The sequence below is a fragment of the Aquila chrysaetos genome, chromosome 5, assembly GCF_900496995.4.
Source record: "Aquila chrysaetos chrysaetos chromosome 5, bAquChr1.4, whole genome shotgun sequence".
Lineage (NCBI taxonomy): Eukaryota > Metazoa > Chordata > Aves > Accipitriformes > Accipitridae > Aquila > Aquila chrysaetos.
Genome location: NC_044008.1, coordinates 6,944,804 through 6,968,584, shown reverse-complemented (window position 1 = coordinate 6,968,584; position 23,781 = coordinate 6,944,804). Strand labels below are relative to the sequence as shown.

General features: G+C 41.7%; 1 protein-coding gene and 1 long non-coding RNA gene across 2 annotated transcripts in view; one reads left to right on the top strand and one right to left on the bottom strand.

Moving 5' to 3' along the window:
- The window catches only part of ECHDC3 (enoyl-CoA hydratase domain containing 3), a 9,107-nt gene extending 4,279 nt beyond the window's left edge, over positions 1-4,828 (bottom strand). Inside the window, exons 1-3 of the mRNA XM_030014946.2 lie at positions 4,331-4,828; positions 4,083-4,204; positions 1,717-1,814 (exon numbers count right to left, since the gene is read on the bottom strand). Coding sequence (XP_029870806.1) covers positions 1,717-1,814; positions 4,083-4,204; positions 4,331-4,818 — 708 coding nt within the window. The 5' untranslated portion in view covers positions 4,819-4,828. The remainder of the gene's footprint in view (positions 1-1,716; positions 1,815-4,082; positions 4,205-4,330) is intronic.
- LOC115341632 lies at positions 4,648-23,781 on the top strand. Its single transcript, XR_005932474.1, has 3 exons — positions 4,648-6,145; positions 14,874-14,958; positions 20,660-23,781. It is a non-coding gene; the product is annotated as an uncharacterized LOC115341632 (long non-coding RNA).

Here is a 23,781-nt window from a genome sequence, read left to right as displayed (position 1 = left end):
CTGTTATGTTTTGCTATTTCTCTTTATTAATCAAAGTTAAGCTTGCTATAGTACTCATTAATCCTGAATATAGCCACAATGCTCGATATATATACAGGACAATTTAAATTCTTCTGGTCCTTGAAGTGAGAAATTCACCAACTCTTGATTTCATGCTCTATGGAATAAGTTTCAGGTTTTTTCTGCCTGATCATTCCTATTCTTTGACCCAGAAGCTGCATGGTTCAGTTTTCCACTGATGACATACTGCTATTGTGCCCTGCAACTGCAAAATTCATATTCAGCTATTGGCTGCTAAACTGTTGGACCTTGGCTCCTTTCTGAGGAAGGGACTAACCTGTCATTCAGTCATATTTGTGCTTACCTCTTTGTGATCAGCATACCAAGATGAAATCCAGGCAAAGCTGCCAGGATGATTCCTTCATGTTACTCTGAAGGCCCTTCCATGGTAACTTTCACACATGGCTTTTACAGCATTTGTTAAATATGGGCTTGACAATGGGTATAAGAGATCATTATTATTGGAGGAACTAGAACAAAAGGTTTCTAGTTACTTTCTGTGGTCACACTGAGCAGGATTAGGGGTCAAATTCCAGCACCGTTACAATCAAAGGGGTTTTTGCCATTCTCTCCAAAGGCTCCAGGATGTACTATAACTTCTCGACCTCCAGGTCTGTGCCTTTGTAACAAGAACTTGTATGGTCTGCTGTCCTGGTTTCAGCTGGAATAAAGTGTATTTTCTTCCTAGTAGCTGGTATAGTGCTGTGTTTTGGATTTAGGGTGGAATAATGTTGATAACACACTGAATTTTTAGTTGTTGCTAAGTAGTGCTTACAACAAAAGTCAAGGACTTTTCAGCTTTTCATACTGCCCAGCCAGCAGAGGCTGCAAGTGCACAAGAAACTGGGTGGAGACTCAGCCAGGACAGCTGACCCAAACTGGCCGACAGGATATTCCATACCATGTGACATCATGCCCAGTATATAAACTGGGGGAGTGGGCTGGGGGGCACCGCAGCTTGGGGATTGGCTCGTCAGTGGTCAGCTGGTGGTAACCAATTGTATTGTGCATCACTTGTTCTGTATATTCTATTATTATTACTATTATTATTATTTCACCTTCCTTTTCTGTCCTATTAAACTGTCTTTATCTCAATCCATGAGGTTTTTTTTTTGTTTTTTTTTCTTTCCAATTCTCTCCCCCATCCCACTAGGTGGGGGAGAGTGAGCAAGCAGCTGCATGGTTCTTAGTTGCTGGCTGCGGTTAAACCACAACATCTGCTGACTGGGCAACCAGCAAGTTAGATCTTACTTTCACGTTGTCTAATTGATGTTTAAGCTGGTCTTGAATTATTAGCTAGATGCTGGGAAAGAACATTTGATCACAAGTGATTTGAAGGTGGTTATCCCTAGATTTCTAGGGAAGACATTGGCCAAATACTCAGCTGCAAGGAACACTGGCTAAACTAAGGAACATGACTAGGAGACATGCACATTGGCATTCTAGCTCTTTCATTTATCCCCTAGAGAAATCCAGGGAAAACATAATTTCACCAGGATCAGGTATTAAAATGGCAGAGCAGCAAAAAGCAAAGAATCTAGAGCAACAGCCTGTGCTTTAGCTAGCAGATGAGTAATGCTGTCCCTCCTTAAACAAGTGTCATTGCTTGCTCTTAATACCAGGCAAAAGGAGTGGCACTCAGGAAGAACTGCTTACCTCTGCACATATTTCAAATATTTGGGAATGATGCTTCACGTCATCTTCACTTGACAGTTCCTTTAAATCATGGCCGGAACAAAATACAGGTCCTTCAGCTGCAAAGAATTTCAGGAAAAGTCAGCTGGAGTTAATCAAGAAACCAGGGGTAGCGGCATATCAATGCCCCAGCTAAAGGTATGTCAACGGTCAAAAAGGAGCTTGGGGAGGGAGTTTTACACAGAGTTCCAAAATATTGCCTTTTGGGTTTTGTAACAACTTTAAATTGCCACAATGCAACACTTAACCACAGTAACATCCACAAACATTTTTAAAGGCGTAGTTTTACTTCCATTCCAAGTTAACTCCATTAAAAGTAAGGCACTTCACACACCTCTGAGACCCGTTTCTTATAAGGATACTGTTCTGAACAGCGCCTTGGTACAATGTAAACTAGTCAGCTGGAGCAAGGATGGAGTACTCTGCTCTCAGACTAATAAATACAGTTAGTCCCTATTTATTGTACCTAGCATTAATGATTAAATTTTGCTAAGCAAGCATCAAGACTTTTGTGTCATGGCACTCAAGGCCACAATGGAAAAAACAAAGATTGTTCTGCTAGAGGAGAATCAGAAGGTTTATTGGGGCATCTTTTCCTCCACTGCTAAAACTGTCACCTAGAGAATGCCAAAAAGCATGTCCAGGGTTTGGGCAGCAGAAGAGCAGGTTTCTGTGGACCTAAGCTTTGGATTTGCTTGCCTCCAGTGGCAGCAAAGATCAAAATAGCCTTTATGGGTACACTATCTTTACAAGTTTTCCTTTGTCATCAGGCTATCTGCCATAAGAATAAACCAATCTGATGGTTTTGAATCCTTCAGAACTTCTAAGATATTTGTATGGACATGAAATTTCCAGCTACGACTATGCAGACACAACCTTACCTATGCATTTGTTTCTTACAGATCAGATTATTGCGACTCAGTCTATCCAGAAATAACCACATGATTAACATCAGTCAGCTCATGGGATCAGCAATACATATCTGGAAATTAATCACATCTGCATTTATGCATCATTGATGAAGAATCCACTGCAAAGTCTGTGTTAAAGACGCAAAGTATTCCCTGAGAAGTCTTTTATTTTCTTGAGATTTCTCCTTTTGCATTCCATTTAGCAAGGGAATTGGAAATCAACAGGAACATGCAATTTCTTTTTAAACTAAAACAAAAAACCAAATGAATATGTGCTCACAAACTCCCAGACTACTGTACTGCCAAGGAAGAACCTGAAGTGTTTCACAAAAACTGTAACTGCTGTTTGAAACGTTTAATATATATTTAAACTCATCCCTGTGAAGTTAGCATACTTCCACTCTCATGTGTGTGCACTAACACACAGTGTTTTCCTCTGTGTACAGGAAACAGCAGCATCCTAAATTAATAGACCTGTTTCTCCAAGAGGTTGCAAGGGGGGCAGGGGAAGGTTATCTTAAAATAGCAGAGGAAAAAAAGATGGCTTAAGAACAGCTCAAGTTTCATTATCTTTAAGAACTCTACAGGTTAATACCTAAATGGAAGAAAACTGTAATAGGCTCTGAGAGAGAATGTTTTACATCTGCAGGTTACAGGTAACTGCAGTATCCCTATTATGCTCTCTCCTTCACCGGGGAGTTTTAAAAACAGTTTTGACAAACCAGTGGCAAAAATAACAAGGCTGATTCAGGCTTAGAGCAGGGGAACAGAGTTCACAATTTGAAGCAACCTTTGTGAGCCCCGTTTACTACAATCTATACCTGCCACCGAAGGCAACAATTCTCATACCAGCTCAGCCTGTTCCTGCATGAAAGCCCGCATCTGGGAATGTTATTTCTTTGGTTTAATAGAACCAGTTAGAACCTGGCTTTTGTTCTGTTTAAAGTATTCTTTACATATAGTTTTTAAACCAATTATTTCATCTACTGATTGTTTTTACAAAAGGAAAAAGTTCCTTATCGACTCTGTAAACACACCGCACAACCCGACTGAAATACGGACACTTTGAAAGGTGTTTCTACAGTGTTTCTGCTTAGACATGTTAACTATTAACAAAAACGCAACAAAACGCAAGTCAGTTGTTAACGCCGCGTTCAAGAATGAGGAATTAAGCGCGTGAGACTGGAAATTGGGACGAGTACAGAAGGGCAGGAGCGCCAGGCCTGAAGGGCGAGGGCACCCATAGGATGCCCTGCGTCGTCCTGGCCAGCTCCACGGAAATCAACACCCCAGTCCCTTCCCGTCCCCTTCTCCGTGATTCTGTGAGAGATTTCGGTTTAAACTCCGTACCATCCCGTTTCTGCTCCTTCCCTCGCCCCCGCCTCCTCTTCCGTCGGCCTTAAGTGACGGGAGTACCTGAAATGATGATCACTCGGAGGTCTTTGCTTTTGACGTCGTGCAGCAGGTCCTCCCTGAGGGACTGCAGCATGGAGAGGGACAGGGCGTTTCTCTTCCTCGGGTCGTTCAAGATAATGTTTCTGCAAAAGCCGTGAAACGCGAAGAGGGTCGCCACAACAAATAACCAACGCCTCCAGAGCCTCACGGACGGGCCCGCCGCGGTGACACCCCCCCCCCCCCCCCCCCCGCACCGCCTCCCGCCTCACCGGACGCCCTCCGCCTGCCGCCGGACCGTCAGCTTCTCCGGCGGGGGGGGCGGCCGCCCGCTTCCCGCCGCCGCGGCCCTGCTGAAGGCGGCGGCCAGGGGCCGCCTCAGCCGCCACAGCTCGGCGGCGGCCATGGCTGCCGGGCAAGGCGGGGCGGGAGGCTCGCTACCGTCCCCTAGGCCGGCGGCCTGCAGCCCGCCCCGAGCCGGAGCCGGAGCCGCGGGCTTTGGCGGGCTCGGGGCCGGGCCGCCGCGGGGCGGTGCTGCCGCGGCCCTGAGGGGAGGCGGGGGGTGGCTCGGGTAAGGCTGCGGGGGGAGGACGGCCCGGGTCTGGCCCCGGGGCGGTGAGTGCTGCCGGGGGAGAGAATAAACCGGTACAGACACCGCGCTTCGGCCGTCGGGTCGGGTCTCGGGCCTGATGTCCCCAGCGCGTTGGCTGTAGAACCAGCGAGAGACCTCCTGGGACCTCCTGTTCGTCCTGGCGTTCATGAGCGGGTAGCTTGGGGGTGTCGGAGGGGTACTGAAAATGCTGACGTTTTTGCTATAATTTCCTCAGATTCCACTAAGCGTTTGCGTCTAGGACCACGGGATGGAGATAGGGCTGTGCTGAGAGAGCGTGTTCGTGACACGAAGGTGGGATGTATCCTCAGCAGAGAGGACAACTGTGATGTGCAGAAAGCATGAGATCACGTTGAGGCCGAGAGTAACCGGAATGGGATGAAATTCAGTTCTACAGGGTTTGCGGTCATATACTTGGGAACCAATAAGGTCATCATTTATTCAGTGGGAGCTCATCATTTGGAAATGGTAGTGGAGGAGACCTTGGGTATCATCATTGGTTCCACAGAGGCAGTCTGTAATCTGTACGACGCGTCCAAGAAACAAAAAGATGTGATTTTAAGAGGGGAGTTTAAAATTCAAAGTATTTTAGGGACATACAGGTACATTCACAGCTCATCTTCGTTATTGTTTCTGGCCACCCATGTTCAAGAAGCCAAACTAAAAGAGGGGCAGAGAGAGCGGATACAGCACAGAATGGAGACTGTAACAAGGGATGAGAGGAGCATTGTTCCCTGAGTCTAGCAAAACAAATATGAAAGGACTTAAAACTGCTGTGTCCAGAGGACAGGCATTTTGCAATCTGAGAAGGCAAAAAGCTATGTAAGATGGAGAACTATGCAGGCACTATAGCAGACGGGTATACACTGAACATTAACACGTCTGAGCCAGAAACAAAGGAGCAAAGATACTGCCGTTAGAGGAGTGAGACTGTGGGACAGCCCTGCCATGGAAGCCACATGGATAAAATCTGTTTGGGTTTGGTTTTTTTTTAAGAGGGAGCTCAGGAGGCTTCTGAAAGGGGTTATATGATGTCTCTGCCTAGGTTACCAGAGGGATGTATCTGGGGGAGTGGGTCATTCTCCATTTGTGTTTCTGCTGAACCCCAAAACTCTCCTTTGCCAGCTACTAGTATGATGCATAGTAAGTCTTTCTAGTTTGAGAGATGCACAACTCTCTGCAGACCCCAATTACTCAAAACAGTTCTTCCAGAAAATGTCACTTTGCAATATAACCTCTCATATTTCTTTCATTCTTCTGTTCTCTGTTTACTCGCAAGAGCGATGACCTCTCTTTCTTCACACCTGGCTCAGGCAGTCTCCTGGGAAAGAAGCAGCTGTGTGGATGAGGCAGCTAGTGAACAATCTCATCTGCCATGAAATGCTGACAAGCCCAAAGACCAAGCAGCATTGTTCCAGGAGATACAGGCTGCCCCAGTCATGATTCCTTCCTCTTCCTCATCACACCTACTCGTCATGTATCCTTTCCTAAATGCAAGGGGAAAGTATTAATAATTGAAAATAATTGTTTTACGCACATGCAGGTCTTCATTTTTTGTGCTCCATTTTCTGGCAGAGCAGTAGGTACCCTAAAATAAAATAGATATATGTCCAGCATATGTTCCTTGTAAAGGTAAATCTGTACTCTTGTTTCCTGATTGCCCCACTCTTGTGAGTTCTTGCAAAATACTTGTAGGTTCCCAAATGTGTCTCTAGTTTTCATCAGTGTCTGTTGAACCCTGGCAGCTTCTTCTGACTGTAGTGGCAGTTGTGGCTTTTCAGTTCTGAGCATCAGCTTCATAAAAGAACCACCTGAATTTTGTGTTTAATAATGTATTTACTTATACAGACAGTAATAGCTTAGTGTGGGGATGCACTTTCTGCTTACTGACTTTATATTGCCTAAAACAATAACCCGTCAGATCATTGGGCTTTGTGGCTCTACTGTAATAGCAACAGCGGGTTTATGTACACTTTCGAGTGTTGAAGGACACTGATAGGCCTGAGAGCCGGGTCTGCACTGGGCTTTCCCCGCTTGCCCATTTTCATTTTCTCATGGTTGTTTGTACGTCATGGTCATTCACTGAAAAGTTCTTCCAAAATTTACTTTTACTATGTGGTAGGAATCTGTAGCAAAAAAAATGCCTATTTAGAAGAAAACAAGATCATCTTAAATAGATCATAGCAGTTTTCAAAGTCCTTGCCTGGTGTGGCAAAGGCCAGCACACAGAGAACACAATGTGTGTGTTAGCTCTGGGAGGAGTTCTCAGTCCCCTGCAACTCTGACCAGTGACCTCTTTCAAGCTGGCCTTGTGAATACAATCTTATTTTTTTTCTTCCAGTTCCTTCTCTTTCTCTGTCTTCTTGTCCTTTTTCTGTCCATCTCCAAGGAAAGAATTTTTTTTGGTCTTCTCCAAAAAGCTTCTTTTTAATATAGTGTTTGCAGCTCCCTGGAAATTCTGTTCTTTTTCACTTTGATTGACAACCTCATGCTTCCTTTCACACCCACCCCCATTACAGATTTTTTTTTTTGGCTGTAGCTTCCCCAATGCATTAAACAGACCTGCTGCTGCCTTCTCTGAGAAAGTGCTGAAAAAACTTTTCCAATTTCGGGCAGCTTTCCTTTTTATAGCATTTGCTAGCAGCATTGTGATTACGACTAAGCTCGCACTTCCAACTGGAGACAACTGGGAGCCAGCATTGCAAGTACCAGACGGGGCTTTTCTAACCTTTAGCTGTATTGATCCTTCATATAAAATAAAAAGGGAGGTGATAATGGACATAACGCAACTTCATCATTAGATCATTACAAAAACTCTCAGGGTATCATGGTGTGCTACGAAAGGATGTTTTGAAATTCCAGTTGCTTAGCTGCTGTAAAGCACTCTGGGGTCTCCACTCTAATGTTGCTAGATAGCATGCATGGACAACAAAGATAGTATACAGGATCCCCTTCTTTATGAAGCACGAGTATTTATGTGGGTCTTTATTTCCTTGGCTTTCGATGAGCCCAGATGGGACATGTACCTTGTAGGAGTACCTGCTTCACCTCAATGGTCAGTATAAATAGCAGCTCATCCCAGGGCAAAGGCAGACCTTGTTGGGATGAGGCTGAAATGTAAAACACATATACACACACATATGTAAATGAGTAAATATGTACATAAAGACATTTATACCTATTAATTGGGATGCCGTGATGAAAAATTGGGACTATTTTATGGAATGTGAGGCAGGCATATCCCTAGCTGAGTTTCATGCAGATTATTTCTTGTGAAACGTAGGCATTCCCAGAGGATCTTGTGACCCAATTTTCAACACTGCTAAGGCATTAAAATTCCACTGGGAGCCAGAGGCGTTCAGCACCTTTAAAACTCAAGGACTGCTTAATTCTTGTCAGGTGTGTAGTAGTTCCAGGATAAAAGGGAGAGCAGGGCCCTGTTCTTGCACCCAGGCCGAGGCAAATAAATTATTTTCCTGCTTTGTGAATTTTGCTAGCGAAGAGATAGATTAGTGCATTACGGTTTCTCTGATGTAGAACCCTCCAGGACTGCCTAAAGAAAAGGTGAAAAAAGGTTGTGCATTTTTCTTCCTATTTAGCCAGGACTCTGAGCTGAGTCCCAGCACCACATGATGGGTGCTGTCCATGTAACATTTTTTACTGTATCCTTAGACAATTTATGCTTTCTGTATTGGTATTAAGATAGAAATAGAACAGAAACTTCAGGACAATACTCACTTGGGCTGGGATTTTCTAAGAGTATGAAGCTAAGGGCTGTTTGTCCATGACTGGAATTCATATGACTTTGCTACCTAACCTTCTTCGGGTCCTAGCCTTGTCTTTTTTCTTTGAAAAGATATTCTTCTACTTTACTTTAGTCACAGAAAGATATGTCATGTATCAGCCTTCTCTTTAGAGAGGCTTTAATTACTAGTAGTAGTAATTAAAAATCAGTTGTAGGATTGATGTATAGCAGACTATCAGAAAATTTTAGCCTGTACTCTAAGTGATTTTTTAAAAAAATTATTGATTATTCTGTAAAAGAAGGGACTTGAATCCAGTTTTAACTCCATGACTGCTGCTGATATTTTGTAATAACCTGTGAACCAGGCTCAACACCTGCCACTCCAGTCAGGCTCAGATTAAGTCCTTACTTGGCAGTACTGCTGCCTCCTGTAATTACATTTTGCATTCCTTCCGCAAACAAGCCGGTGTCCTGTTTGGCTTTGACTTTTAAACATAAAGCTCCCAGTGCCATTACTGCTGCAGTTTTTTGCAATGACTGCTCAGAGCTTTTCCTCTGTCACTGTGTGGCAGCACTGCTCCATGTAATGGATGCTACTTATTTTCCCTTCAGTTTGAGAACCAGGTGAAAAGCCCTTTTGTCACTAGACCCATCCCCGTTCCATTTTATTTGCTGTTTTTCTCCTATGCTCCTCATGCTCATTTTTCATCCTTCATTGTCCTCACTTCCTCAGAGGTTTTCAAGTGATTCGTATTTCCCTGGCTTTAGCATTAGATTTTTCATATGTGCCTTCCAATTATGAGATTCTTAAGATGTGAACAATGATCAGAATTATGAAATATATGGAAGGCTATTAACAGGCTTGGAAAAAAGGTGGTATTCATTCCTGCCCTCAGAGTATCTAACCTTAGGTTCTCAATTTAGATACTTAATCCTGCAAGGCTTACTACACAATCAATAGAGACGTGTGCTCCTCCGCAGGGCTGGTCAGAGTGTCTAAATTGGATGCCTCTCCCAGTGCCTCTCCAGGCTGCCTGCTTCTCTCTATTGATTGCGCAGGGAACCAAGGCAAACCAGTCAGATGCATCTCGCAGATGGTATGAATGTTCCCCTTACCTACACGAAAGGTACAAAAGCCAATCTCAGCCCAAGGACCTTGCTGGAGGAATGGAGTACCAGAATCCTCTCAGCCTGACAATCCTCTGACTGTATGTCGGGATTCACTTCCAGATGTCAGTGTCTCTCTGCTGCGGTTACGGATAAAAACAATCCTGTGAAAGAAGAGGTAAATTGTAGCTGCTGTTTGGGGCCAAGAGCAAAAATTTGCCTAAAAGTTCTCCATACTTGGGAAGAGCCACTGTCATTGCGTGGCTTTCCTCCAAGCCACATCTGCATATGACAGTTCTCACCACAGAATTACACCCTCTACCCACCTTGTCCCCACCTCTGCTAGTAACTTCTTTTCCATAAGAAAATATGTTCAATTTTCTGGACTCTTCTGGTTCACCTGTTTCCTGCCCTTTGGCCAATTTTCAGCTCATTTCATTTTCTTTCATTCCTTTTCACCCCATAACAACCACCAGAGGCACGGTATTAGAACTGGAGAAAATATTCATTTATTTTCAATTAAATAGGATTTTTATCCAATAAGAATACCAGAATCTTACAAATGAGCATGAGTTTTGTAGGGAAGTAGGAGAATGACAGAATCCTGATAGTTAACGGTTCCTTGGTACCACCAAAGTCAGAAGGTCCATGGGGATAATACAGATAAAATCCACCTTGGGTAGAAAAGTTTACACAGTCACAGGAAAAATTAGTTCAGTTAGGAGCTGAAGCCAGCCATGTCAATACCAGACTGGGGCAAGAGGACAAGGATGCTTTCAAGTGTCCCCAAGTGAAACATTTCTTTCAAGGGGCTTGATCCAGAATGCTGCTCATTAATGGTTGTCAGTGACTTATGTATTTTAATGTCGTACATCTTACCTCATCTTATCTTGCATCTTATCTCCCCTGTGCTGTGTCAAATGTGGCAGCTATGAGGCAGGACAAGGACTCACCAGTGAAGCTGCCCACTGCTTGTGTATATTTTCTTCCCTCGTACGGGAGGGAACGCCAGGTAGGAGTTTGGGCTGAGACCGTAAGCCAGCTGGCCCAAATACTCTCACTGCACCGTTTTATCTTATCAAGGCCACACATGTTAAATTTGCAGTGTGTTGGCACTAAGGAAGGGGCGACGGCCTGATTCAGTACAGCTGTCTGGTATTGTGGAGAAACATCCTGTAACTCTCTGTGTCAAAGTGCTCTGGTTCCTGTTTCCAGGCAGAGGAAATATTAATACATAATGAGCAAAGAATATTATTCTGTATTTAGGGAATACTAACCCACAAATTAAAAGGGGCATTTTTATAATAAAGGATTATTTTAGTTTTGAAGGAAAAAAAAAGGTTTGGGAATTATGTCTGCCAACCAGATCTCTCAAGGAGGTTGGAAGAGAAAAGAGATTAAAAGTTGCAGGAAAACTATTGCTGAGGAGAGCAAAAAGACAGAAATGAATGCTTACTATGAGGAAAAGGCTGCAGCACAAGTTCAGTGATCATCTATCTCGTGTGACCTACCCACCAATTAATCGGCATGTGTGTGCCAATCGATACGCATCGCTTGGAGCCAGACCCAGCCTTGCCTCTCACCCAGCGAGGTGTTATGGGCCATGGAAGGAAGCTGAGACGCAGTGTGTTTGGGTATGTGCCAAACAGAGACACTGTAAGAGAGGGGATTATATATAAGGGGAACTTTGGGTTACTGTGACAGTGGATGACTGAATTCAAATTTGTAGAAAACAGTCTCTACTAGTTCTGTATTGAAGAAATAAACTCATGTTGCTACATCCCTAATACTCTGCATCGCCTCCCCTCTCACTCCTCCCTATACCTCCAGTCCTCCTGATCTTCCTGTCCATTAATTGAGGAAGACATGCTATGGTGTGAAGAGTGCAGGGTTTTGGCAGGTCAAACACAACAGATGAATGCCCAGTGAAGTCTGCAGCTTTTCTCTTATTAGAGGCAATAATTTGGGTCTCTAGTCTCTGTCCGGCCATCGGTGTTCTTAAGAGAGAGGTGGATAGTTAAGATCACTGAGAACACCAACCTGCTGTCAAATATAGCAGGAGACAAAGAGTGTGATCATATTTCCAAAGGAAACCAGGCTAAAATAACCTCCATGATAATGTCAATCTCCTGCATTTAAAATTACGCTGTTGTTTTAACAAAGAATAGCCTGCTGCACAATAGCAACACTATGGTAAACTAGGGATTTTCATCGCTATGTAACTGTTTTATTGAGAGCTGAGCTGATTAGTACTGGAAAGATTCTTAATATGGCAATGGACTTATCAATTATCAATGAACATTTTAATGAACTAATCACATGAGTGAATTTTTAGAGTTCCATTTATTTTAAACAGCCAACTGACTTGTTTTTATTTTCAATTTTTCATGCCACTTGTATGAGAAACTTGTGCTTGGGCTTCACAAGACAGCAGGAAAGACGTGTGCACACCGATTTCCCCCTCTCTTCTCATCAGAGGCAAGGAAATCAAATGCTTCCCCAATTTACATCCTACTTAATCCCACTGATGTTAATTTACTTAAATCTGGGTACATTATTTGTCCAATTAGATCTGCACAGTATGCAAAATATGAGGGTTTGGCTAGGCCTTTTTAAAATAATGTAGTTTAATATATCACTTATTTTAAAACACAGCTACCTGCATTTCTCCTTCATCAGTATTTATGTGCTTAGTTCTGGAAGAGGCCAAAAAAGACCATTTCTAGCTAGTAATTTATTTAAATTCCAGGTTTTCTTATGTCTTCTTCTTTTGGGAGTACCTTTTGTGCTTGGCACATTCGGCTGTAGGAACCTGGGCACCTCAAATGATACTACTATTCTCAGCAGGAACCTTCAGGGAGCTGAACAGCATATATTTGGACATCTGAGGTAGACGAAATACGATTATACGAATTAATCGTGGCTGTGAAGTTTTTCAAGTTCTTCGTGTTTTTCATGAACATACAGATTTGGTTGTTGACAGTGGCATGAAGTTTCATTTGAATTGCTGAGAATGGAAGAGTGTCTGACTTTGCCAGCCAGCTGAATCTCGGTCCTGTTTGAAGTTGATGGCTGGATTCTTGCGGACTTCATTGGCACCAGGTTCCCATCTGCCAGTTTTCTGGACGTGGCACAGCAATTCTCAAGCACTGACGCTAGTGGCAACTCATGATGGTTCATGAAGACTTACTTTCAGCTTTTGGATAATTGCATACTTGCAACATAATTGCACAGCTTTTTGATAGTAGAAGACCAACTGCTTTTCTTCAGGGCACATTAACATTAATCAGTTGTCTAGGTCTGGATCAATCTATAGAAGTGAAATTACAGGGACATTAGGAAGGTAAATCAAGTTTATTACACGAGTGCCTATGGCTGAGAAAGTATGAGGCTCCCCCTCACAAGATACTGTACTCCCTGCTCCAAAAATGCTCAGAGCTGGAGAAAAGCAGCTTAATGTATATGTAAACATGAAGGTTGCAATCTGATAGCAAGTAGGTAGGTTATGTAGTATTTTGGTGATGTAAGAGTAGTTATGAGAATACAAATGGAAAGAAAAGAGAAAGGAGAAGAAATACTGAAAAGAGGATTGTTGGAGTAACAGTAACAGGAGTGGAATGAAGCTGATGTAAAGATTTTGAGCGCAGGGGCTGGAACAAACAACTAGTGAACGTGGGTGAAAGTCGAGCCAGAACTGCAGAATGGCTCTGGGGGTGGTTGTCACTCCTGCCTCAGCAGCTGCTCTCATGGTTTGCTTTCTCCTCGTCTGAGACCTGGTTCCCCCAGAAATGGGGACTGCTGTCATTTTAGATGTGAGCCAGAACATCTATAGCTTTTTTTTTTTCTCTTTCTGAACTTCCTTTTTAAGCAGACTTAAGGAGTGAAACACACAGTGTACACAAAGGGACGTTTGCAGTAATGTGTTGAAAATATTGGCCCAGATCTTCAAGTTTAGGAACTAAAGCTAGGTATCCACAAGCTAAATTAGAGCAACTCTAATGCTGGTTTTAAATTAAATGTGCCTGCTCACAGCCTCATTGATCAAGTGACATAAAAACAGACATACTTTGATGCCCCCTTGTTTCTTCATTACATCAGCTCTAGGCCACCTCAGGATTTGTCCTCCGCTGAGAGAGTTCTCCTGTAACACACTGAGCTGTCTGGTTGTTACTTCCATCTGCTCCTATCTTCTAGAGGAGGGATTAGAATTTGTGTTGAGGAATCCCCATTTTCTTTTTATAGCTTCATGCTGATTCACCATGGGAAGGGGTTCAGGTATGAGGAAAGTTGCAGGCTGTGAACTATATCCTGCTCAGCTGTACACCTACAGCTTTCACTCATTTGTAAAAAAAGACTGACATGCATCCAAGAGGATAATTTGGTCCTGTTCCTGTTATTAGACCTGCATGACTTGATATTGCTCAGAAATAGTTTCCTGGCTTTTGGAAGCCTGTTATTATCATTACGAGACTCTCACTCTTTGTAGGAAGAGGTAGGCTTTTGACAACGAATAATTCTCCTCTCCATATCCTCAAGCCTACTGTTCCCCTTCCAGTTATGTCCAACCATGACAGCTGGGACAAAAAAGCCAGTCTCATTTCTTTGTATGGAGAAGTAATTTGTAGCTGCATTCTGCCCAAGGTTCTGAATAAACCAAAAAGCATGGGGTTTTTTGACCTATTTCTTTGATCCAAACAATTCCTGTCCCCCAAAAGGAAATAAAACAATGTCCAATCCTGCAAAGAAAACAATAAAGAATAAGATATTATTTTAATACATTTTTTAAAAAAAGGTATACTTAGAAAATTTAGGTATAGCTGATCTAGCTGGGGGTAGGAGAATGCAGTGGATGAGCCCATCTCAGTCACCTTTCCAGTTATGTTTTCTGTGATAATATGATTGGGAAGAGGATAATTATCAGCAATATCCAGTGTGAACACAGGAGCAGAGTTGGAGTGCTGCCTGATTACAAGGTATTTGTCTAACACTCATCATCGTTGTATGAGAATGCTTTAATTAGCACTGAAAACATTTAGTTACATACACTATCTCTGTCAAAAATCGATTGTGTGCCTGATGGTTTTTACACTGTATTAAATGCTAAGTATTTAGACCTACATGGGCACACAGTGTTATCACCCGAGAACACTAAAACCTATAAATCCTTGATTTTCATTTGCAACAGAAATACCAAGAATCATTAAGATTGTTAAATTATCAACATTGATTTTGATGTTGAAATGACTGAAAGTATCAGTCATGCAGCAGATTTAATTGCAAGGTAAACATTTTATTGTCAGTAAGGATGAATGATCACAAAGTGTGTTTTGTCTACTCAAAAATAAATAATCAGCTTATAATCATGAAGAGGACAAATGATCCTGATCTATTTCTACAAAGGCAGATCCTGTTCTGGCATCTGAACAGCTGAGTAGGAGGTATGTATATATTTAAAGACAAGACGCTACGCATACAGAGCAGATTCTTATTTGGTTCTTATACTGGTTTATATTCAGCTCTAAATGCAGTTCAGATTATATTTTCCAAACCATTTACTTCTCTCCATTTAGTTCATCAAAGTTATTCAAATCTGGATTTTAAACCTGTGTTTCTACAAAGTTGACTGGAAGCAGATTTCATTTACCTAATGTAAAGGTTAGACTCAGCACACAGATTAAGATACCTAAATTTAGGTGTCTGCACGTAGGTGTTTACATGTGAGCTAGCTGTCGTAGCTCCCATCGCGGTCAGAGGAGGCACCTATGGTTGGTTAGCTTGACAGCGCTCAAGATTCATTGACTACTGATCAGATCACCATTAGCTGTAAAGGAAGCTTAGACACCTAACTCGCATCTTGAAAACACATACTGTTAAGTGTCTCAAACTGCAAACTGAACCTGATCTCAGGCATTTATAAAATAGACGTCTAAAGCTGAGCAAGTACTTATTGAGTAATTTCCCAGTATAATCAATGAAGAGCTGGTCAGTGGAGCTTAGGGTGTGATTAATCCAATCAACTGTAAGTGTCTGTTTTATAACGAGCTGAACCCTAAACTCCTTTGACTAGCCCTCCAGCAACCAGAATGGGAGCCTAGACACCTAGTTTATGTATAGGCACATTGTAGACACCTAAGATTAAGTAAGATCAATCCTGCCCTATGTGGCTACTACATGAGGAGATCCTCTTGTCTGACTTCTTGCATGAAACAGGCTGTAGAACTGAGCTCAGCAGTCTCTGGATAAGCAGTCTCACAAAAAAGGTGGTTAGGTACACTTGCGACCCCGCTCATCTATGGCTTGTCCGGAGACTCTGCACATACCAGGCTTTTCCCAGCTCTTCCACAAAGTCTAGACAAGGAGAAAAAAGATTCCTTTATGCACAATAAAGGCAGGGGGTCACCGACGATTCCTTCATGGGGGTGACTGATGCAGGACACAACATGATTACGCCTTTCTGGCTCAATGCAGATGTTTCAGACAAAATTATCATGAAAAGGCTGATGCAGCTTGTGTGACAGATTTTCATGATTGTATGGAAAGTCTGAGATGTATTTGAAGTGACAAATTATGTGTCATTCAATTAGCTGATACAGTGGATATGTTGGCCCTGCCAGAGGGTACTTCTAAACTCTTTGTACCAATTAATTTTAGTTGAGAGACAGTACAATGAACTTAGTCCATTTTCTGCATTTTCCCAAATGCAGATTTCACCCTTTATCTTAACTGAAGTGGGAGCAGCACCTTATATTTTCCATTATCTCCTCTGCTTCTAATTAAAATTCAACTATGGGTCAAATCCTTGGCTGGAAAGAGTGTACACAGACCAGGATCTGCCTTGTATAAAAAAGTTACAAAAACAGGATGTGTTTTATTTGACTGGAGTGAACTTAATGGTCAGGGGTCATTTTCATTTAAGACACATTTTTTCTCATGGTTTTCAAATGTATTTTGTTTCTTAAATGACAGCAAAAATAAAATGCATTTTTCTCAGCATTTTTTCTTAAGGATCTCAAGGCACTTTATTGGCAGTAATTTGCTAAATCTTGCAGTCTGCCTATACAGTGAATATATCACTGCTTGCCTTATCTGCTTTCTCAGCTTTCAGGCTTATTTCCCTCCAGCATGAAGGAAGACCCTGGGTGCTTTCCAATCTATAATTATTAAGAGGACAGAAACACCATATACTTTTATGTACAACTTATTTTCTTCTGTTACTTGTGTTTTTCTTCGTTCATCTTCCCAAACTGAAAACTTGGTAATGGGTTCTTCCTTTATTTCACTGTCATTCTATACTTTGCCCTTGTTTTTAACTACTCCCCAGCGAGTCTCCGGTTTGCCCTGTTCCATTCATTCCCTCTGGAAGGGTTTTCGAGTTTTGTAAGTTCACTTCAGGAAGATTTCATAATAAGAACTTAAGGAAAATAATATAATCTTGCTTTAAAACACTTCCTTCCTCTGTTTTGCTGATGAATTGTAACAATTCACAATACCATCTGGCCAGCAACTGGTACAGAACTTATTTCATTGTTTTAAATATATTTGTTTCTTTTGGTTGTAGAGCACGTAATATGAGGATTCTCTAGCTGCTGTTCTGTGATCAGACAGAGCCAGACTACAACTCACCAGATCAAGATGTGCCCAAATGTTTGGAACTGTGCTAGAAATAGTCTTGGCAAATGATCTGTAGTCTTACAGTGGATTAGAATGTGAGTCCTGTGGTGGAGGGCAAAATGCAGGTCTGAATTTTGCAGCTTGATCCATTTTCTAAAATTGGAGAAAAATCTGAAGAGAAATCCAACCTTCTCCTTCTTAAGGGGACTTTGTAGAAACTTCTTAAGCTCATAGATCAAATTCAAAATGAGAAAGGAACCTGTTTTCTGAATCCAGTTTTGATATAACTCAGGATAATGGAAATATAAATGGACAAGAAGTTTTCATGAGCTTTCTACAATCCCAGTTTTGAGCAATCTCACAGAACAGTTTGGGAAGTTGGGTGGTGCTCTAGACCCAAGCCTAGGAAGGACAGCCTCCATTCCAAAACCCAAGTGACAAATGTAGCATAGTCCAGTTCTGAATTTGATCATGCATGGATTGGGACCATTGGTGGTGATGTGGAGGGGAAGTACTGCACCTGAGCCCCTCACCAGATCATTTGAAGCACTTAATGCATGAAGTGAGTGAGACTACAGGGCTTTCTAGGTCCTCCCTCCAAGCAGATTTGGAGCACACGTGAATATCAGACTTTTAATACATAATTTGAGGCCTGATTCAGTGTGGATCTTAAGGTGGTGCAATTTCAGTGAAACTACCTTTCCTTATCCTATGGCCAAAGTTAACTTAATTCACTTGTGTGTTTTTGAAAAGACTCTGAGCATGAAGAATTACTCAAAACAGCCCTTACCTTAAAGTGAATTTTGTGGTGTAAATGTACAGACCACTTAGCAACAGAGATTCACTGTCTGTCCCGTGAACAGATGTTAATCGTCAGTGTCGGTGCTGCTCCAGCCACAACCTTGCTGACCAATGTCATGTTTGGTGTTGACTTTTTAATACACTTCTTTTGATTGCCAGCTTTTTCATATAAGCTGTGGCCAGATAATAAGAGGCAAACGCTAGCTTCACATTAATGACATAGGGAGTAAAGTTCTTGTAATTTATTTTTAGTTCACCAAACCATTCTAGTCCTCAGATTTAGAGTCTTTAAAGCAAATGTTGCTGTATACCCAACATATGACATTTTCTCACATGTTGGCTCATTTACACATGCTCATATAATTTCCATGTGAACTATAGCATATTGTAAAGCTGTGCCGTATTCTTTTAATTTTTACACTGAAGGATTTCAAATGGAACCTAACATAATTAGATTACATGTAATCTCTTCCCATTTTGATCCTATTCTCAAGAGTGTTTGCAAAGAAGCTTACTTGAGTCTTAAATGCACAACTTTAAATCATGCTGACGGTGATGAATAAGAGAAGCACACTCTTAGGAAAACATACTGATGTGCAGGACAAAGCCTCATGACTTTATCAAGTAAAATAGGTATCTCCATTGGCAGTGTCCGCTTTAAAATCCTCGACACACAATTTTTTAAACTTCTCCACAAAACCTGTAACAAGTTGATTCAGAGTCTTTCCTTATCCATTTCTCTCCTGAATCAACACAAACCCTTATTAATATCTGCTCCTAACAGGGTTCCCAAAGAGATGGTATAGTTTCTATTAAGGTGTCAGCCTTCTAGATAAACTGCAGTTTAGAAGCATTTTCAAACAGCCATCACCTTCCTGGTAGTATATTAAAAGAGATTATGCGTTGCCAGAGACAGCAAGCCTTGTCAGGTCAGGGCAAAACAACATTTTAAGCCGATTGGCTCATATATCTCAAGGTATGTGTGTCCTTGCACAAATTCACTTTCCCCTCAACCCAGTATTTAAGAAAATCCACCTTTCATGATGTTGATCGATCTGAAGTGTGGTCAGATTGAATTCTGCTTATTATTTTGAGGTTAGGGAAGGAGAAAAAACTCCACGTCTGATAGAAAATTATCGGATTATAAGGAAACTTTGAGGAAAAAAGAGTGTTATTTGGTGGTTGGTGCCTCACCTTTCAGAAAGCTCTTCTTTGCATAAAAATTTTGTGACAGGATAAAGCATGTTTACACTCTGGAGGTATTTGTCAAATGTTTGGGAAGCTTCAGGCTGCTTTACCACCTAAACCTGGCTTGGTTTGCCAAAGGCGAGGGGTGCCTTTATTAATGATGGAGGCTGTCTACACGGTCCCCTGGCTTCCTTACAGGATGAAATTGGGTAACTGGCTCCTAGTAAGACCTGGTGTAAACACCAGCCTCAGTGGTATCTGTGAGCACATCTTCTTCATCAGCCGGGAATGTGAATTACCCCACAGTCCCCGTATTTGGGCAGTCTTATTGCCAGTTGTGCAATGGCCCTACCGTGGGAAATGAACTCGGTTGCTTACTGGTGTGAAACAGCTTGAGAGAGCTTGGCCACCCTCTTGTTGGCTTGTTTCACTCTACAGTTGACATATGGGCTTGGTTAGGGAAAAGATAAACGGATAGGACTTCCATTTCCTTGGCAAGCTATTTCTACCGTTAAGGCTTCATAGGAAACCTTCACGCTGCTTTACCCCGAACAGGAGGCTGACCGAACACAGATGGCTCAAGGCAGAGGAGGAAGAACGTGCTTAAAAGCCCAACTTGCATCCCCCATTTCATATTGTGCTATATAAATTCTGCATGAAGTGGAGCTGGGAAAAGACTCTAAATAGCACACTGTTGGAAAAAAATTACTCTGATCTTCCACAAGGAGCTTTACCTGAACAAAATGAATGTATTTCTTCTCCATCAGTCATTTACACTTCGCTGTCTGCTTGTTTCAGCAGCAAATGGAAAAGTCATAAAGATTTAACTTTTGCACTACATTAGACAAGTAATTACACCTTTTGCAGGATACACTATTACAGCACAGAGTATCTACACATTTTATTATGGGCTGCCGTTTTCATCTGCTTGTAACTTCATGAAGATGTATCCCTTTGAGGTTTTTAAATTTGTTGGTATCTAAGAAATTATTCTATTTCTGTTAACTTTGAGTTACTTCTGACATTCTGGTGGTTACAGGTGAGTGATAATGAACTTTACTCTAATAGTAGCTGTGCTCTGAAAACTGACTCTATAAGAGATTCCAGGTTCCTTGTCTTTCTGTAACTCTCCATCAGCTCTTCAGAGTTTACAAAAACGTATCTTCCAGTGACTGTCCTGGAAAACCACACTAAGGCACACAAAAGATGAAGCTAATGTTTTGTTTTCTTGTGCATCATTACCAATAAGACTTAATCTTCTGTCTTCTTATCTGTTCCTTTTCTTTCTCTGTTCTGTGTTCTACTTTTCCTTGATTTGAAAGCTGTATGATTTGATTATAGCTTTTCCCTCTCTTTCATCAAATCCCTTCTCCTTCTGCTGTGGGAGCAGGATGAAATCCGGTTAACAAAAATGTAAAATTCAGATTTAGGAAAACACCCCGATTTCATGTTTTAAACCCATCATATGCTTTGGTTTTGATACAGCCACATGTGCCTTCCTCAGTCAGGCTTTCTAATTTTTGCATTTTCTACGCATAGCCATCTTGCATTATCTGCCTAGTCAATGTGGGAAGGCATCTCCGGGAAGTTACATGACATGGGATATACAGGTAAGTGACACATTTTTGGTATTGTGATGTTTTTCTGTTCACTGAAAAGCTACTTGGTATTAAGGAGACATTTTCAAAAGTTGTATTGTACTGTATGAGTGTATTAAACTTTGTTCTATGTGTACTTTTCATAGATAAAAGAATACTGAAAGCTAAATCAACATTTAAAAGGAGAGAGAGAAAGAAATGAGAGAATACTGAAGTAATGGAAGGAATAAAACAGAATGAGGCAAATGGAAAAAGGCAAGAAAATGCTAGAGGAGACAGAAAATTTGGGAAAAAAGGAAGGAGATGAAGAAAATCTGTCTTGACAGACAGAGGGGACAGAAATAGCCCCTTTCATCAGGCAGCGACAGCAAGCGCTGCATACATTCAAATCTGATTCCCATGGCAGGAGCCACCAAAAGCAGGAAGAGAGGCCTGAATCAGTGAAACCTGAACCTCAGCAAACCAAGGGAGCCTGTAGACAATGGGACTGAGTGAGGGCAAGCGAACAATCAGAACCAAAAGGAAGAGAAAACAGTCTTTTAGGCAGCCAGAAAAATTACATCAGCAGTCAACAATGAAGCAAAGGGCAAACCCTCCTGCTTCAAGTCCCACTCCCATGCCTGCTTTTAACAGATCCCTTCCTCAATATAACGCAGTGTTTCAGTATAAGATGGTGGGCTGATGCTACCACGCGTATACAGGCAAACCTCTGCCTAAATCGTCAGTGCTGCAGAACTGGCTGGTCCTAAGATCCTGGAAATGTCTATGACATGATCAGGCAAGTGATGGGCTGAAAGTAACACCTGAAACACAGTCACCCACAACTTTCATTTTGGGGAAAATAAACAAAAGCAAAACTAGCAGGTGGTATAGCAGCTGAGCACATTTAATCTTATAAAATATTGATGTACTTCATGATAATGGAAAGAATAGCCATCTGCCACCTATTGTTCATAGTCCTATAAACACTTCATATCAAATCAGACATTTTGAGTGATATCCTTTGTAATGATTAGCGTAGGTTTTAAAAGTGACAAGCCTCAGAGGTTGAACAGGCAATTGTTTGAATTTAAGACTAATAGAGAGGCTTGTATTTGTTCAGATACCTGCAGGATCTTCTGAGTCACTCACTCTTGGCATACATGCTTGTGCATAAATAGTTCGTATTTTGAGTGACACAGAAAAAAAAACATTAGCTCATGTGCCTTAAAAACGATCTGCAAGCAGAAGTGGAAATGCCATATGCCACAGAAAATACATTGAAACCCTACACACCACAGAAGCTAAGCCAAACCTATAGCATAAACACAATTTGAAAAGGAACAGTCCAAAACCAGTTTTAAAAATTATTTTAGGACCCACAAACTTCTACTAACTGCTGTCTTTTCAGTTCACAGAATGTAAAGTCAAAATCAAGCTCTTCAGGGCCACAGCACTGTCCTTATGTCAATTTATATGTTTAGCCCAATGGGCTGCCTTAGGGATAGGCCACCACAGCAAAGTGCTCCAAAACTTTCATGGACTTCCAGTCTACAATTGCCTATTCAAAGCCTGTGGTTTGATTTTCAAAGCCATCGTTATTCTGAAACCTCGCGCTCTCAGGGATTACAGCTCTATCAGTGACTTGTTGAGGCAGTTGACGGCAAAAGACATATGTACCAGTAAGCACACAGCCCTGCAGAGCTGAGTGTACTCTGAAGACTTGGGAAGCCCAGGAAGGAAGAAAGAAGCTCAAGAAGGAATCTTGAGGGGCCATCAACTTCATTCCCTTGTCACATTGCAAGACTCAAATCTCACAGGGTTGATTCAGCTAGGAAGCCCATCGATAGAGTAAGGGCAGACTGTAAACAGAACTTGAAGAGAGACAAATTTATTTCCATGAGATGTTGCAGTTAGCTCATATAATTCTGCACACATGCTTTGTGTTCTGCTTAATTTTTTAAAATGCTGTTTTATTGAAGAGAATGGGTTTCATAAGCTTCATAGCTTAAAAAAAAAAAAGGGCAAAGCACATTGAGAAATAAATGCTGATGAAAATCTCATAATTTTTGCAATATGAATTCTTGTATTCCTTTGAAGTCCAGTAGGAAGGATTGCAACGTTACGGGGAATAGGATACTTTAAAAGGGAATGTTAATACCCTCTTCTTTTGACTCTGGCTTTGTAATATTGCTGCCAAGTAATGTCAGTGGCCATGCCGAGTGCTCAGCATCTTGATGTGGTATATCTTAAGTGCAGGCTTGATGAGATGAAGTGTTAGTTTGCAAGGTCTTCACTTCTATGGCTTCAGTCACAGCTATAGGTGGCTGCAACATCTGAACTTAAACACAGACCATGTCATCTTTTGAGGTAACCACTGAACGTTCCCTAACACTAACGGGTTTTACCAGTTCAGAATGTAATTTCATGAAAAGTTCTAGACTGTATCATAAACGTGATGCCCAACAGAAATCCAAATGTGCCTTACATCTCTCCAGTCCAAGTTCACACTCAGCGAGCGAACTGCAGCTTTGCTGTTTAGAGAGCAGATGGACTTGACACAGGCAAGCTTTCTACCACATAACCCACACTGCTCATCCTACCTACATGAGATGGAGAATAAATCAGCATGCTGGGAATCGCATGAAGCCAAGCAGTATGGGGTCAGCTAGCAGGCTACATACAGGACTAGTTTTGAGAGCAGTGTAGTTGTAACAGTGGTCAAAGACTGTGGAGAACCATGCCTACTTCCCTGGGCACGCTCCTGCAAAGACAGCAAAGACACAGGCAAGGTCTCCTCTATGTTCTTGCAATGCCACATAGATCTTTAGGCATTATAAATAACAATGATTGCATATACTTTCTCAGACTAAGAACTGTAATAAGAAACGAAGTGTTGATAGAAATGATATTGCAGGATTTGTATGTGGGAGTAGCAATAAAACAAGTATGATATCACTGTCAGCCACTTGGAAAGCTGTGATTTTAGAACTGTTCCACATCCTAGTTATAGTAGTACAACAGGAAACAATGAGCATATGGGGAAACAAAAATGATGATATATAGTTTGAGAATGTATGAAAT